The sequence below is a fragment of the Erpetoichthys calabaricus genome, chromosome 3 (assembly GCF_900747795.2).
Source record: "Erpetoichthys calabaricus chromosome 3, fErpCal1.3, whole genome shotgun sequence".
Lineage (NCBI taxonomy): Eukaryota > Metazoa > Chordata > Cladistia > Polypteriformes > Polypteridae > Erpetoichthys > Erpetoichthys calabaricus.
The window spans coordinates 248,669,099-248,685,055 of NC_041396.2; the positions used below are offsets into that span (position 1 = coordinate 248,669,099).

General features: G+C 38.4%; 1 protein-coding gene across 8 annotated transcripts in view; it reads left to right on the plus strand.

Moving 5' to 3' along the window:
- Positions 1–14,502, plus strand: part of zgc:92664 (uncharacterized protein LOC436695 homolog) — a 30,975-nt gene extending 16,473 nt beyond the window's left edge. For 2 of the 8 annotated variants that reach the window (XM_028797985.2, XM_051924211.1), the window contains 3 exons: positions 6,119–6,333; positions 11,441–11,548; positions 13,909–14,502. In XM_028797985.2, coding sequence (XP_028653818.1) covers positions 6,119–6,333; positions 11,441–11,548; positions 13,909–13,973 — 388 coding nt within the window. In that variant the 3' untranslated portion in view covers positions 13,974–14,502. The remainder of the gene's footprint in view (positions 1–6,118; positions 6,334–11,440; positions 11,549–13,908) is intronic. The other 6 variants (XM_028797986.2, XM_028797989.2, XM_028797988.2 and 3 more) reach the window with 4 other exon arrangements.
- Positions 14,503–15,957: the final 1,455 nt, after the last annotated feature.

Consider the following 15,957-nt stretch of genomic DNA (forward strand, 5'->3'; position numbering starts at 1 on the left):
GGGTGTTCATATGTGCACTTGGCACCAGGACACCCTAGGCCTCAGTTCGATGATCAACTTTGTGGTCGTGTCGTCGGACTTGCGGCCACATGTCTTGGACACTCGGGTGAAGAGAGGGGCGGAGCTGTCAACTGATCACCACCTGGTGGTGAGTTGGCTTCGATGGTGGGGGAGGATGCCGGTCAGGCGTGGTAGGCCCAAACGTGTTGTGAGGGTCTGCTGGGAACGTCTGGCAGAGCCCCCTGTCAGAAGTAGCTTCAACTCCCACCTCCGGCAGAACTTCGACCACATCCCGAGGGAGGTGGGGGACATTGAGTCCGAATGGGCCATGTTCCGTGCCTCTATTGTTGAGGCAGCTGACCAGAGCTGTGGCCGTAAGGTGGTCGGTGCCTGTCGTGGCGGCAATCCCCGAACCCGCTGGTGGACACTGGCGGTGAAGGATGCCGTCAAGCTGAAGAAGGAGTCCTACAGGACCCTTTTGTCCTGTGGGACCCCGGAGGCAGCTGATAGGTACCGGCAGGCCAAGCGGAATGCGGCTTTGGTGGTTGCTGAGGCAAAAACTCGGGCGTGGGAGGAGTTTGGGGAGGCCATGGAGAATGACTTTCGGACGGCTTCGAGGAGATTCTGGTCCACCATCCGGCGTCTCAGGAAGGGGAAGCAGTGCAGTGTCAACACTGTATATGGTGGGGATGGTGCGCTGCTGACCTCGACTCGGGACGTTGTGGGTCGGTGGGGGGAATACTTCGAAGACCTCCTCAATCCCATTAACATGCCTTCCAATGAGGAAGCAGAGCCTGGGGACTCAGAGGTGGGCTCCCCCATCTCTGGGACTGAGGTCACCGAGGTGGTCAAAAAACTCCTTGGTGGCAGGGCCCCGGGGGTGGATGAGATACGCCCGGAGTTCCTCAAGGCTCTGGATGTTGTAGGACTGTCTTGGCTGACACGCCTCTGCAACATCGCATGGACATCAGGGACAGTGCCTCTGGATTGGCAGACCGGGGTGGTGGTCCCCCTCTTTAAGAAGGGGGATCGGAGGGTGTGTTCCAACTACAGAGGGATCACACTCCTCAGCCTCCCTGGAAAAGTCTATTCAGGGGTCCTGGAGAGGAGGGTCCGTCGGATAGTCGAGCCTCGGATTCAGGAGGAACAGTGTGGTTTTCGTCCTGGTCGCGGAACAGTGGACCAGCTCTATACCCTTAGCAGGGTCCTGGAGGGTGCATGGGAGTTTGCCCAACCAGTCTACATGTGTTTTGTGGACTTAGAAAAGGCATTCGACCGTGTCCCTCGGGGAATCCTGTGGGGGGTACTCCGAGAGTATGGGGTACCGGCCCCCCTGATAAGGGCTGTTCAGTCCCTGTACGATCAGTGCCAGAGCTTGGTCCGCATTGCCGGCAGTAAGTCGAACCCGTTTCCAGTGAGAGTTGGACTCCGCCAGGGCTGCCCTTTGTCACCGATTCTGTTCATAACTTTTATGGACAGAATTTCTAGGCGCAGCCAGGGTGTTGAGGGGGTCCGGTTTGGTGGGCTCAGGATTGGGTCACTGCTTTTTGCAGATGATGTTGTCCTGTTTGCTTCATCAGGCCGTGATCTTCAGCTCTCTCTGGATCGGTTCGCAGCCGAGTGTGAAGCGGCTGGGATGAGAATCAGCACCTCCAAATCCGAGACCATGGTCCTCAACCGGAAAAGGGTGGAGTGCCCTCTCAGGGTTGGTAGCGAGATCCTGCCCCAAGTGGAGGAGTTCAAGTATCTCGGGGTCTTGTTCACGAGTGAGGGAAGAATGGAGCGTGAGATCGACAGGCGGATCGGTGCGGCATCCGCAGTAATGCAGGCGTTACATCGGTCTGTCGTGGTGAAAAAGGAGCTGAGCCGCAAGGCGAAGCTCTCAATTTACCAGTCGATCTATGTTCCTACCCTCACCTATGGTCATGAGCTATGGGTAGTGACCGAAAGAACGAGATCGCGAATACAAGCGGCTGAAATGAGTTTCCTCCGCAGGGTGTCTGGGCTTTCCCTTAAAGATAGGGTGAGAAGCTCAGTCATCCGGGAGGGGCTCAGAGTAGAGCCGCTGCTCCTCCGCATCGAGAGGAGTCAGATGAGGTGGCTCGGGCATCTGATCAGGATGCCTCCTGGACGCCTCCCTGGTGAGGTGTTCCGGGCACGTCCAACCGGGAGGAGGCCCCGGGGAAGACCCAGGACACGCTGGAGGGACTATGTCTCTCGACTGGCCTGGGAACGCCTTGGGATTCTCCCGGAAGAGCTAGAAGAAGTGGCCGGGGAGAGGGAAGTCTGGGCATCTCTGCTCAAGCTGCTGCCCCCGCGACCCGACCTCGGATAAGCGGGAGACAATGGATGGATGGATGAATTTAATCAACAATACCAGTGTTTCCTTACCATTGAAATTATTGGGTGGGCTACCCACCTAGTATTGTATAGCCATCGACTCTACTTTCGGTAAACATACTGTGCCATCCAATCTTGAAGTAAATAGAATTAATTCATTAAAACACTGTGCATTTTCAAATTGGAAACACTTTAACTAAATTATCTATTTTGTTTGTTTGTTTACTTTCACATAGATCTCAATAGTACTTCTGACATTCTTGACCTGCAAAAAACACCTTAGCCTTTCAATACTCTACATGATGTAGTACAAGACTGTTTCCAAGTTTTCACACTTATTCAAAGTCTGTAATTAATAACCATGACAGCTCCTGCAACTGAGGAGGAAAGAGATTTTAGCAACTGCAATATTGAAATGTGATATCTCTTCCATGTAAATTCCATAAAAATATTTTTCTGTCTCTCTCACTCTTAATCACATATGCTGCTGCTGCCACTGCTACAAACACAACAGAAGGCATGACTTTTTCTTGTCCCACCTTCCATTGTGCTTTGTTACACCAATCAGGTTGAACAGCACAGTAATATCCTTAAGGAGTGTACTCGTTTACTACTTAGTTTACAGTCAATACACTAAACATTACCTTTAAGACATGAATACACTGACAGAAAATCACAGTTCCTGTTTTCTTTTTGCATGCACAGATCTAAACTTTTTTTTTTTTTGTTGTGGTATGGATTTATTTAAAAAAAAATAAAAAACAAGAATTTTGTTGTTTTTTATTTTATGTGGACATTTTATTGATTGTAAGTTAAAACAATATATATTGTTGCTGTAGTAATGTAGTTAGAGTGTTAGATTAATAGAACTTGATCCTTGAAGGGGTATTAACCCATTGCAGCAGAAATATAAAACATAAAAAGGTGCAAAACTGTTTAAATAAAAAATACAAACTATTACTTAAGTGTAAGACTTGGACCAATATGTCATGTAGTTTTCTAACCCACTTAATCCAAACCTGGGTTGCGAGGGGGCCTGAAGCCTCTCCCAGATTACATAGGGCACAAGGCAGGAACAAACCTGGGAAAGGGCAACCGTCCATTGCAGGGAGAACACACTCACACATACACTACACAGGAAACTGGAGCTACCAGAGGAAACTCTCATAGACACCGGGAGAACATGCAAACTCCACACAGGAAAGACCTGGGATGCAAGCCCTGGTCTCTGTGAGGCAGCAGCGCTACCATTACATCACCGTGTTACCGCTTGGAAATATATGCACGAAATAATATTAGTGATAATATCAAAGAAATATTGCCCCTGTGCCTATGTGAGTATTATAGCTGACTAGAATGAAAGTGAGGATAATAGGAAAGGGCATGTTTGATGGCTGCATACAAAAAAAGACTCAGTAGTGCCTCTTGCCATGCTCTGACGGAGTGAGCCTGCGACTAAACGTGTTCCAGGATAGCACATTTTGAAGAGGATGGCCAGCATGAGTCACAGTGGTGTCTAATTTTACTAACCTCCTTTGCCACAGACTCCAGTGATCAATATGGTAAAATAATTAAATTATCGGAGCAAACATTATGGCTGTTAAGTTTTACTCTGTACTGTATACTGGTAATTACCTACACTGCAGACTGTGGAGAGAAATTCTGTGAAACTATAATAAAAAACAGTTGTGTTATACAAATTCACAGTGGTATAGCTAAATGACTTGCCTGGTCAGCAATACAGGAGCATCCTTCTATTTCCACAGCGCTTGCTGTATGGATTTCAACCCATGCTTGGTTCTGCTTACCTTTATTTGTCTGGCTGAACTTTAGCAACAATTTCAGAAAGACCAAATCCCTACAGTGAAGGTATTATTATTATTATAGGTCATTGCTTATGCAGTTTTTTTTTTTATTATTATAATCACTGTACAACATCACTTGTAGGCATTTGTGTAGGTCATCCTTCCAGTTTCTTAGTCATTGTGAATTTGGGATCATTTTTCAACTTGATCTTATTAAATTCAATACATGAAAGTGTGCACATTCTCTTTACCATTTTGTTGTCCCAAACAGGATTCTAACACTAAATCACTTGGGCATTTTTATAAAAGACTATAGGTCATGCATAATTTGGATAGCTGATCAACTTGAATTAATGTAATCAGAAGCACACTGTATTAATTTAGAACTTTATTTAAACACCAATAATGTTACAGCACTCTTACTTTTGAGAGTAACTACAAAACCGTTTAGGCTAAGGGGCCCAGTCTAAACAAATTTGACATGCTTGTTCTTTGTTTTTATTTCAGCAAAACAGATGTGAGAATTATTGCTTTTAGTTAGAATCTGTCTTTCTTTTAGTAGTAGCCCAAAAATGATGAATGTACCATCCAACTATTTAGTTGTGTACCCTGCCAGTATGCAGTAATGCTCAGTAAAATGCTTTAACGTGGCAAAGTTTTAGCCTTAATATATTGATTATTGGTTACTTTCTTGAAGTTACTCACTTCATTGTCCATGCTCTAAATTCACCAAGGAGAATAACCACCTCCTCCAGCGCACAATAAAATGGTCAAGTGTTTGTATACCAAATTCACAAAAGGGACCAATTCGATGAAATGACTGGGTGTATGTATATAGAAATGATTTGTTAAAAGTAAAATCAATTCCCTGTTAAGGAGTTCTATTAATTAAGTCACCCGGCTTGGGTGTCTTGCCAATAGATATGTTCTACTAGGCTGTTATTGATTACGAGTATGAGTAAAAGCTGTCTAGATGCTTATTATGTACTGTTAGTGTAAGCAGCAGTGTCTGCCGTGTAAAAAAAAATTCTACAACTTTATTTAATTGTTAAAGTAATAGAGCAATGGCAAATCTATATTGAAAGTTAAACTTAAAACAGACTCAACAAGACTGATACATGGAATGATGTTAGAGGCCAGTTGTGCATTTTGTTTTTATTTTATATTATTTTTTTTAACATTAACCTTATTGGATTATACATTAGGTGACATGAGTGTACTATCCTCCAATCAGCACCACCTCACCCTTTCTTTATGCCTTTATTGGTTACAAGTGGCTGATTACAGGAGTGTGGATAACTACTTATGTGACTTTGGTAATGTTCAGAATGTAATGAGATTTTCCATGACATGTTAACATTGCAAATTATCTATGGTCAAATAACATAAAATACACGAGAAATAAAAATCAAAAGAAAAAATGTTTAATTTGGAGTTTATTTATTTGTTTATTTATTTTAAGGATACACAGGATTTAAAAAGCAGTGTAAAATTTAAATATTCATGTATACTACTGTTATGAAGATGTTATGAAAATGAAAAAGTTGTATATTTTTTGGATAAAATTAGTAATAATCATTTAGCATGTTTTCTGTAGTGGTCATATGTTAAGGTTTTTGGTATTCTACAAAAATACAAAAAGTCAGTTCTGATTAGCTTGTATAGTCTCTTTCCTTTATCCAAGGCTTTTTTTTTCTCCAGTTTCTAGTGCTAATGTGATGGCTCTAGAAAGCATTCAAATCTTTCTTTTTTTATATATGCCATTAAAACAACTTTCTGTTCTTTGGATATAACAGTATCAATATTACTTTCCTCAGGATCAGTATTTTAAACATCTGTTTTGATGACTGTGGATTTTTCAGTAATGTTATTTTAGCTGAACCCGAGATACCATCAAATGTATTCTAAAGTTCCAAGTAGTTGTTTTGTTTTTGTTGTAAGTTGTGCTGTAACAGGTTCCCTTCTCACCCAAGCAGTGCCCAGATCAAGACAACAGCAAAACGCAAGCTTTATGAAGACAGTGGTGTACCTCTCCCATCGGAATCACCTAAGAAAGTTCAGAAGAAAATGCAGGCATCCTTGACAGCAACCCCAGCAGTCATTGCAGTACCAGCGGGGCAGGTGGTTGTGGGGGCAGGATTACAGGAGGCTTCAGCCACCCAAGCAATTAAAAAGCAGAAAACTTCAGGTAATTTTATAAACGTGTCCAAGTTGTACAACCACATATGCAGTATAAAATGTGTTCTTACTGACTTAACAGAGATTTTCTACAGAAATCCATTTGTTACAGTAGGGGTGCGTTGAATACAAGAACAATTAACATTCGGCAGGGTGCCAGAATTAGTTTTCCTTTTCAGATTTTTGCAGCTGAAAGAAATCCTTTTGCATTTATGAAATACCTACCCCTTCAGTGTTTCTCAGTCAAACAGTTGGTAGTTGAAACAAATCACAGTTAAAGATGTCAAAGCTAAAAGTGGCAACTAAGAAAAGATTTAGTAGTGACAGAAGCAGTAATAGCAGTAGGAGGTACTGTCTACATTTCACAACCATAAGGAGCAAAGGTTTTGGCAGAAGTGGCTCATATGGTGAAAATACTGCTGTACCTAAGAGAAATGGTTGAGGTGGGGCTTGACAGAGAGGCACAGATGTGTCTCTTGAATAGGTTCTTCATGGAAGAAAGTAGTTCTGTAGATTTAGAAGAGGTTAGTTAAGTTGATAGGAGATGATATGTTTATCCAAATACATTTTATTAAGGTCTTAAACTGTTTCTGACCAGCAGATATTAGTTTGGAGATCATTGACAGGCATGGTGTGTTGCATTTCTATACTTCAGAAAAAGCTTTGACGTATAATTAGAGCTTTACTAATCAGGAGATGATTGCCTTTGTAACTATATGACTAATGGGAAAGCAGTAACTGACTATTAGAACCATGCAAGTTCTTTTCTTCACCCAACAATATTCCCCTTTTATTATTTACTGAATTTGACAATTAGCCTTTAGATATTCAGTTTTTTTTTTATCTGCTTAAATAATATGGGAATGGAAAGGACATTTTCTGTGATTTTATCTTGTCTAATATGGTGTATTCTTTAAAGAGCAGCAGGTAACTGGTACAGAGTTATGTGTTTGTTTTCTACCTGCATATTTGTCAAGTATGGTCTTCATCTGGTCTCTCTGAATTAAAACTGAGCAAATTATTTTTACAATAATACGGACTATTTATAACACTACATAAATTAGTGATCTATATGTTGTTGGTATGATTGCTGCTAGTTACAAACGCTGACATATCACAGATTAATACTACAGATTTCCACATGGATGAAGTAATTCAAGAACTCTGAGTTCCATGCCTCAATCTTTTGGGGAATGGGGAATATGCACACTACTTGCAACATGTAGGATTTGCACAGTTAGATTCATGAATCTTTATTAAGTTGGCTGTTGGACAGTTGGTGGCTTCAGTTGTGAGCTTTCAGCTTGACCCTTCCTTGTAGTGCCATATTTATTGATGTTTGCAGTGTTCCTTGAAATATATAAAAAGAATGTCATCCGAATTCTTTTAATTACTTTACTAATCTGTAAATTTGTATATGAAAATCATGGTGACTTTTTTTTATTGACCCTCTTTTGAGCCATGAATTATCTTTGCACTTTACGAATAAGAAACCTTTTCATATAATCCAACATAAATGGTTATTTTGACTTTGTACATGATTTTAATTATTTTACCTAAAAAATGTTTTCACCTAAAATTGATGGTTGCAAGGAGCTTACTAAAGTTGAAAAAGGTGTGATGTGATTTATCTTGATTTAAGTTTTATTTAAAAAAAAAAAAGAAAAAAAAAAAAAAAGACATTTCAGTAAGGATATACATTTTTTATATCCACTTTGGATCTACAAATGAACACATAAAGTTGCCCAGTCTATGTATCCTATCTTGCACTGATCCTTTTTCATCTTTTCAAAAGGTCATGCATAATCTATGTATGTGTATTTGTGTGTGTTTCAGCATCACTTCTGGACGGCTGGACCGATTTTCATGAAACTTGGTACACGTTTCTCATTGGTCGAGTAAAAATACTACAGGGTGAAATCAGCCCTAACACACCCCCTTCTGGGTAGGGTGGGGGGGGGGGGGGGGGGGTGATGATCTTGCAGTCTTGTATGCATGTTATCATCCAGTTGACACTGGGAACTACCACCAGAGGGCGAACTGGAGGTGACTGCCAGCATTCTTTGTTTGAGCACCACTGCGCCCCTGTTGCTGTTGAAATTAAATAGAGCTGGCCGTATCAACTGGATGATAACATACAAAGGAGACCAAAAGACAAGCACATTAGTGAGTCTTCATTGTTTGTAAATTTATTTTTATTTTTAAAGTTTTTTTTTTTTTTCTCAAACAAAAAAAAAACACTTGAGTTTCCTCCCAAGCAACACTGGGTATTTCAGCTAGTTTTATATAAAAGAAGGTTATGTCTTTTTAGAATTGGTTTTAATATACAGGTTTACTTGAACTATCCATATCTAAAGGTTTGGTAGAACTGGAGCAAAAAAATATTAAGTATAAAATATTAAAAATGATTACCTCAATTAAGTTACAGACAGATACACACCGTGATGGATATAGAATTATGTTCCATTTGCAACTGTCATAGTTGTACACACTTTAAAATACTGAAAAAGTTAAGCCCACAACCCCAAAAAGTTTGCCAACATGGGCTGTTGGGTTAAAAAAACCCTAAAATTTACTACTTGTATTTTCTGTATTTTTTTGAATATCTGCTTTAATTGGTCAAAAGAAATTGAGAACATTTCTAAAATAAAATACAATTGATACTGCCCTCTTGTGGAAAGCATATGTACTACATAATGCACATTATTGTTTTTTTTTCTATTTTGTAGAACTGTAAAGTTTGTTTTTATTATGTAAAGTTATAATATGTCATTTTTAAAGAGCTAAATATTTAAACATCCTTAAAATGATCCAGATCCAGTTTTATCCAGAGCAGCCCTTCATGTTTAAAAACAACCATTTTGCATGTAATGCCACTTTGGTATTTGAATACACTATTTTTAGAAGACACTTCATGTTTGGAGTAAAGTTTGTAGTCACTCTAATACTGTATCTTTGTATCTATATATTTTGTTATGTGTAAATATGTTTAGTCATTTTCTGTATTTAAACATTCTGTTATCACATAGAGTCATTAAATTTCAGCATTTCTTTTTGATTTCTTTGAGCATGTTCCTTAAGGCTGGTGTGTATTGTGGAAGGTAACATTTCAACAGAAGTATACATCTTTGCTGATAAACATTGTCATTGTCATTCTTTTGAAACTAGCTTATAAGTGCAGGGTTGTGTCAGGCCTGAGCCTACCCCAGCAGTAGTGGGTGCAAGGCAGAAATTAGCCTTAGACAAGGCATAGGGGTCCACTGATACTCGCCCTCATAATCTCACAGGGGAAGAATGTGCGGAGGCCACACAGACAATGTCCAGGCACAGAATGCAAACTGAGAATGGTGGATTTTCTAAATGTTCTGCCTACAATGGGGATCTTTTTGCCATGAAGTTAACATGTGATTAGTGAATAAGAAAGACAGTAATATCCGCTTGTTTGAGAAAAATAGTTTGTTTATATGAGAAATGTATGCTAAGTATAAAAACTATTCTTCCATTTTCTGTCAGTTTGTGGCAAACCACAATCTTTCAGATGTCATATCTTTTTTTTTTTCCTTTTTTCACTGGCTGCCCATGTTCTTCATACAGCATACTTCGCTTATTCCATATTTTCTTTTAACTGTTTAAAAAAAAAAAAAAAAAAAAGTCCAGTCTACATTGCAAAACAATGCAGTTACACTTCTTAGTAGCTTCTGCATTTTTCCCTATTCATATTCATTAATAAGTATTTGGTGCCCTTTGAAGTTTTGAATGGAAGTTTTAAACTGAAGAAATGTCTTATAGTTTAGAAATCAAAGAATTTAAACATTGTGTGAATTTGTGTGATTTCTCACTGACACGAACTTATGACTGATTAAACAACAAGCACATTTAATTACACAAGCTTTTAATTTAAAAATCGCAATATACAAAAAAAACTACAAAAAATAAAACTTCCCATTATAATAGATCATCTTTACAAGCTTGTGTGTTTTTATTTTTTCTACCAATTTTGTTGTAAGAAAATAGAACACTATATTCCAGTGCAAAATGTCACTTATTTTACACAAAAATCCCAAGGACCTACATGGCAAGAAATATTAATATAAATAAATGGAATTATTATTTTTGTGGTACTAGTATTAGTGTTGCATCTTGGAACTGTAATTGTTAAACTAGTTTCAAACAAATGTACTGTATTATAATTTTCACAGTTGGAATCATTTTAAAAGGAACTATATAAAATTGAAGAGGCGGTCAAGAATAAAGCAATACTTGGAAAACATGTAGATACTCAATACATCAGAAAATAGCAAAGATATAGGTGAAAAGAAGCAATTTATAAAGTAATTAAATATTTAATTTTGATTTTCTTCAAACAGTTACAGAGCGAGTTTTTGAAAACAAAAGTACTGGATCTTAAAAATATCGGTGAGAATGTTATGTGACCATTCGGACACAAGAGCAGACTGGGCTCCACAAAGCGGAGTGTACCACATAACAAGTAAAATCTACTGTCTTCTGCTAGTGTAGGAGACTCTGCTCACGGGGTCTTGAATGTTAATTCAGGTTTAATGGTCTAGATAAGAAGTAGCAGCAACAGCCTCTTATGATACTGATTTACACAGTGCAGTAGGGTAGTGCACTTCAAGGAGGCTTTCTGGTTGATCCATGTTTAATTTTTATTTGTGCTATAAAGTGTGTGCCTGTACAACCAAGCACACTATATATTCTACAGCAATCATGTGAAGATACAGAAGGAAGAAAGTAAAGCATTATCTCATAATTAAATATGAACTAAGGAGTACATTTATATTTTTATGCCTGTCAATTCTAAGGATTGGGTTAAAATTGTTATTTGTATCTTTTTTTTTTTTTTTTCTAACAAAGATGTAATTTAGATATGTTGTCATCTATGGCTGTGGGGATTATAAATAAGCATGTATTGAAATCTGGATTTTTTTATTTTAACTTATCTGAGTAGTTAATAGCATGATATAATGAAATAATGGGACAGTGAGGGAGACAGCTATTTACATTTCCAGTAAAATCTAAAATATACCAATTATAAAAATACAGAAGGTCTCTCGTGCCAGATCTGTCAGCTGACTGGAAGACTTTGTCTGTTCCAGCAGATGTTACTCTCAGTGCACTGAACGACTCCGATGTCAACAGTGACCTTGTCGACATAGAAGGACTAGGGGATGGCTCCACTGCAAAGAAGCTCAACTTTGATCAGGGTAAGGAATGAAAGGCACGGAGGTTTAAAAGCTTCAGTGCTAATAGCATCAACGTCAAGCCCCACCTCACCCAAAATGAGAAGGTCTGCAGTACAGGCCCCTTTACGCTTGAGGTGCAATGTGCATGAATAAAGAGTTCTTTTGCTTATGATTTCAGTTCAGAGGGCATAATCAGCATGCAACAAACAAAATATACTTCACAATGGACATAACAAAAAAGTAAAAACAACATTCAAACAAAGTAGTATTTTATATATAAAAAAAAAAAAGTCATGAAAATAATTTTGTTCTGAATTTGTTTTCTAACTTTTTTTCTTTTTTGGTTTAATTCTATTTCTGAAAATTTTCTTTCTTATCACCACTATTTTGTCTTGATTATGGAGTTGTTCAAAGAAATGTTAAATAATGTGAAAGCTAAAAGTAAATCCACATACTGTACTTGATATGGCGTGAGAGGAGCAGTGGCAACTACAGAGCTTTATCTTTAATGATATTTATAGACTTAAACTCCACCAAAAAATATTGTTTTTTTACCTCAAACGTGTTTTGTGATGGCAGAGAAAATTTAATGTCAAGGTTTTTGTGCAGCATGGAGATATAACTGGGGTCTACGGTGACCACGCTGAACAACAGCAAACAGCATCAAAAAAAGAAAGTGCAACCTACTCTGACATAGCAGAGTATTTGAACTGAAGAGACGCCTCTCTGCCTCATTCATTGGTCAGGAGTCCAGCCCAGTGACCGCTTATTCATTGGCTAACATTGCTCTTCATGTGATTATCAATAAAAACGTGCACTGAGAGACACTTGAAACTAAACACTAAAAGGTAAAGAAAAGTGAGTGAAAACATTATTAGGAAGAGAATATGTCTCGTACTTGAGCATATCTGAGATGCTTAAACAAGTAGAAAGTAAATTCAGTGCCGCTAACTAATCGTGAGGTATTCGAGTTGTAGTTCAACGCTACAAATATAAATGTAATGAAGTGAGATGCGGGTCTTTAATTCAAATGCTTATTCACCTTTGAGCACATTCCATTTTTGTTCATGAAAGAGTTTTCTTGAAGTGGTTTATTTAACAATATTTGAGTAACAATATATGTGATTGAGACTTTCTGAGCAAACAACTTGACATCATGGATTTTGTGACACAAGTAGCATGAGTTTTGTTTCATGGACTGTTTTGATGCTGTTGTCCAGAGATGGTCATCATAGACCCCTGTTATGTCAGAAACTTTCTTTCATGAATGCATTAAATTAAAAAAGTTTTTGTCGGCCACCACTACAAACTGCATGGGATAAGTAAAATAAAAATATTTTTGGGTGGGGTTTTCTTTAAAATGGGCCTGTTTTTTTTTTTCGTTTTTTTTAAATGCGATATTAGCTCTATACTAATAACAAATTGGTCAGCATATTCACTTAACCTGATATAGATTGATTTAAACCACTTTAATTTTTAACAATATTTTTAATGTGCAAGATATGTTCTTTTGAACAGAAAGAAGGTTTTGAGGAAATAAAACAGAAAATGAGCACAATCAATGTTCCAGGGTCAATAATGACAAAAATGAAATGGCTTGCAGCCTCTTCCGTGGTGTCCACAGTGACCGGCATAGTTAGAGGGTGCTATAAGTCTGTTGTAGAAGGTACACAATCAGAAGAGTAGACCTTAATTGTTGAAGTAAGGTAATGGTGGCAGATTTTTCTCCGAGGACTTAAGTACAGTTTTCCTGAAACCTTACAGTGTAAATAGATAGGTAGATAGAACTCATCCCCAGGGGGAAATTCCGTTTTTTACATTTGCTCTTTACTAAATAAATACATGAATAGGTACATAATAATTAAATATACACACACTATGGTCTGAACATACACCAGAATGATTATAAAGCAACAAAATTCAAAGGAAAGAAAACTTCTGACTTGGCTGTCCCAGTCACTGTGAGACATTATGCAGATGCATTGCTGTTGGTATAAAGGAGCCCCGCTGCTCAGTAATACATTGGCTGAAAAGTACTCAAGTGTTAGTGTGTCAGAGAAAGGACGTGCAGCCTTGTTCATAATGACACGCAGTTTTGTTTTAATGCCCTCCTTGACTGCGACCTCCAGAGGGCCCAGAGTGTGTCCCATAACTGAGCTTGCCCTTTTAATTGGCTTATGGAGTGATGTTACCAGTCCAGCACACTGGACTGTTACTGGCCGTCACAGTTATAGAAGATAAAATGGCTTCCAGAGAATTGTTTTAACTTGTTCAGCTTCAAAGCTAGTTTTTTTTTTTTTTACTGGCAGACAAATGCAATTCAAGTATTAGTAAATTATTCCTTCTGTGTCTAATGCTCTTTTTTTCTTTCTGGTTTTCAGACAGCTTGAATCTTGACTCAAGTCTCATTATGAACTCCAGTGATCTACCACTTCTGTCTCGCTGAGCCACTGCTGGCTTTACACTTGATTTCAGTTCAAGTGCTCAGTACTGAACTTTTTGTAGGTAGTGGGTTCACTACCATTTTTGCCCTTTATGGATTCATGCAGAAAACTGTTGGCTTTGTCCTGTCAAAGAGCAAAACAATCAGCCACTTTTCTGAGATTTTGGGACTCTACTCCAAGGGACAACACACCAGGGACAGCTTGTAAACACCAAGACCTGACCGTCTGACTGAAGGGTCTGTGCAAAGATTTGTGCACGTTAAGCGTCCAGAAGAGAGCCTCTCCCACCGTCTGTTGGACACATGAATGCTATCACTTTTGATGGCTATAATATTGACTCTTTTAGCAGCAGTTTTAGAGTGTGTTCTGGAATGGGCTGCATCTTCATTTCATGGTCGTTTCCGTCTTATCCTGTTCTTGTGTGATAATCTTTTATAGATGTCCTTGTGCCCCCATTTTATAGTGTGCTGTTTGTTGGAATTTTAACTAATGTGAACATGTAGTAAAGATTGACTTTTTTTTTTCTCTCCACATCCGTGTGCATTACTGCTTTTTTTATATTATTTTTAACACATAAATACACATGCCAGCAAAACATCACAGGCTAATTATTTTCACTTTTAGAACTCTTACATTGTAGCCAGAAGAATTTGAGATCTGTGCAGACCTGGGCAGTTTATGTAGAAAGCGTTTCTATTTGTATATAAATACTTTGTGGATCCTGTGTGATAATGCAATGTTGCACCAGCCTACACATATTAACAGACATCCGACTTACTGCACATAGAACTACGCCATCCACTTTAACTTAGTTGATACATTTTTTCCCATCTCTTTCTATAGCTGATTTGTTTTTAGAACCATTGAAGACAAGGAATTGTCACATATAGCCATCTGTGAACTGTGCTCCAAAAATAGAGATGGAGGTTAAATGTGTTCCTTTCAAGGGTTGCAAAACTCCATCATAGCACAACCTCTCTCAGAAATGACTAAAGGCCTGGCCAACCGTCACCATCAACAACAGATTAATAAAAAAAAAAAAAAGTTGAAAATCTGACATGAATAAGAAATAAAAATGTAATAGTGATTGTGTGTGAAAAAGTACATTATAAGGAATGATCCTGGATCAGGTGAGTTCTTGTTTCATGAGAAGTTGAACAGAGACAAAGAAATGTTAAGAAGAGTTTTGTAACTGGGGTGAGGCCCAACAACAGTTTGGGGTGGATGGAGGGTGGTGGAGAGGAGGCACTTTTTCCAACACCAAAGAAATTTCCAATGTCCAAGTCATTGTTGGTAAGGTCATGTGCATATCTTCTTCATGATATTGAAGGTGCAAGTCTAGTGATGCTAAACTCTGATCCTGGGGGGCTGCAGTGGCTCAGTTTGTTCCAGCCACTTTGTTGATTAGTAAGAAATCACGGCTAAATTTATTTGACTTGCTTTTTAAGATTCAGACCTCCTAATGAGATGTAATGTGAGCCAACAGATGACCACCCAACTTCAGGGTCTCAAATTCCATTTCTGGAAGGCCACAATTTTTCAAAACCAACCCATTTTTTTAATTGGAAGTCAAATCTTGTTAATGAAACACTTCATATCCAGTGCTCATTGGTGAGAGTGGATCAGTACCTGGGATACAAAGTAAGTAAACTAAAATTTAAATTAAACGTTTGTTCAATTAGTAATGTTAACTGGTGACAAATTTGGAGGATTTGTGCTCACCCCTCGTGTGTTTCATGTATCAGATCTCTGAACATAGTTTTTTTTTTTCTTTATCTTCACTTATGCTCTCTTTTTAATTTTGTTACCAAATGAGGGACTAAATCTCCTCTTCCGCTGAATTAGCCTTTCAAATGGAATTTATTTCTAATGTTATTTACACCTTTCATCCAACATGGCATACAGTTTGAGTTCTAATTTTTTCTTTTTTTTTTTTTAGTAATACGCAGTTTGCCTTTTAGACGCAAAATTATTTTTAAAATGTGT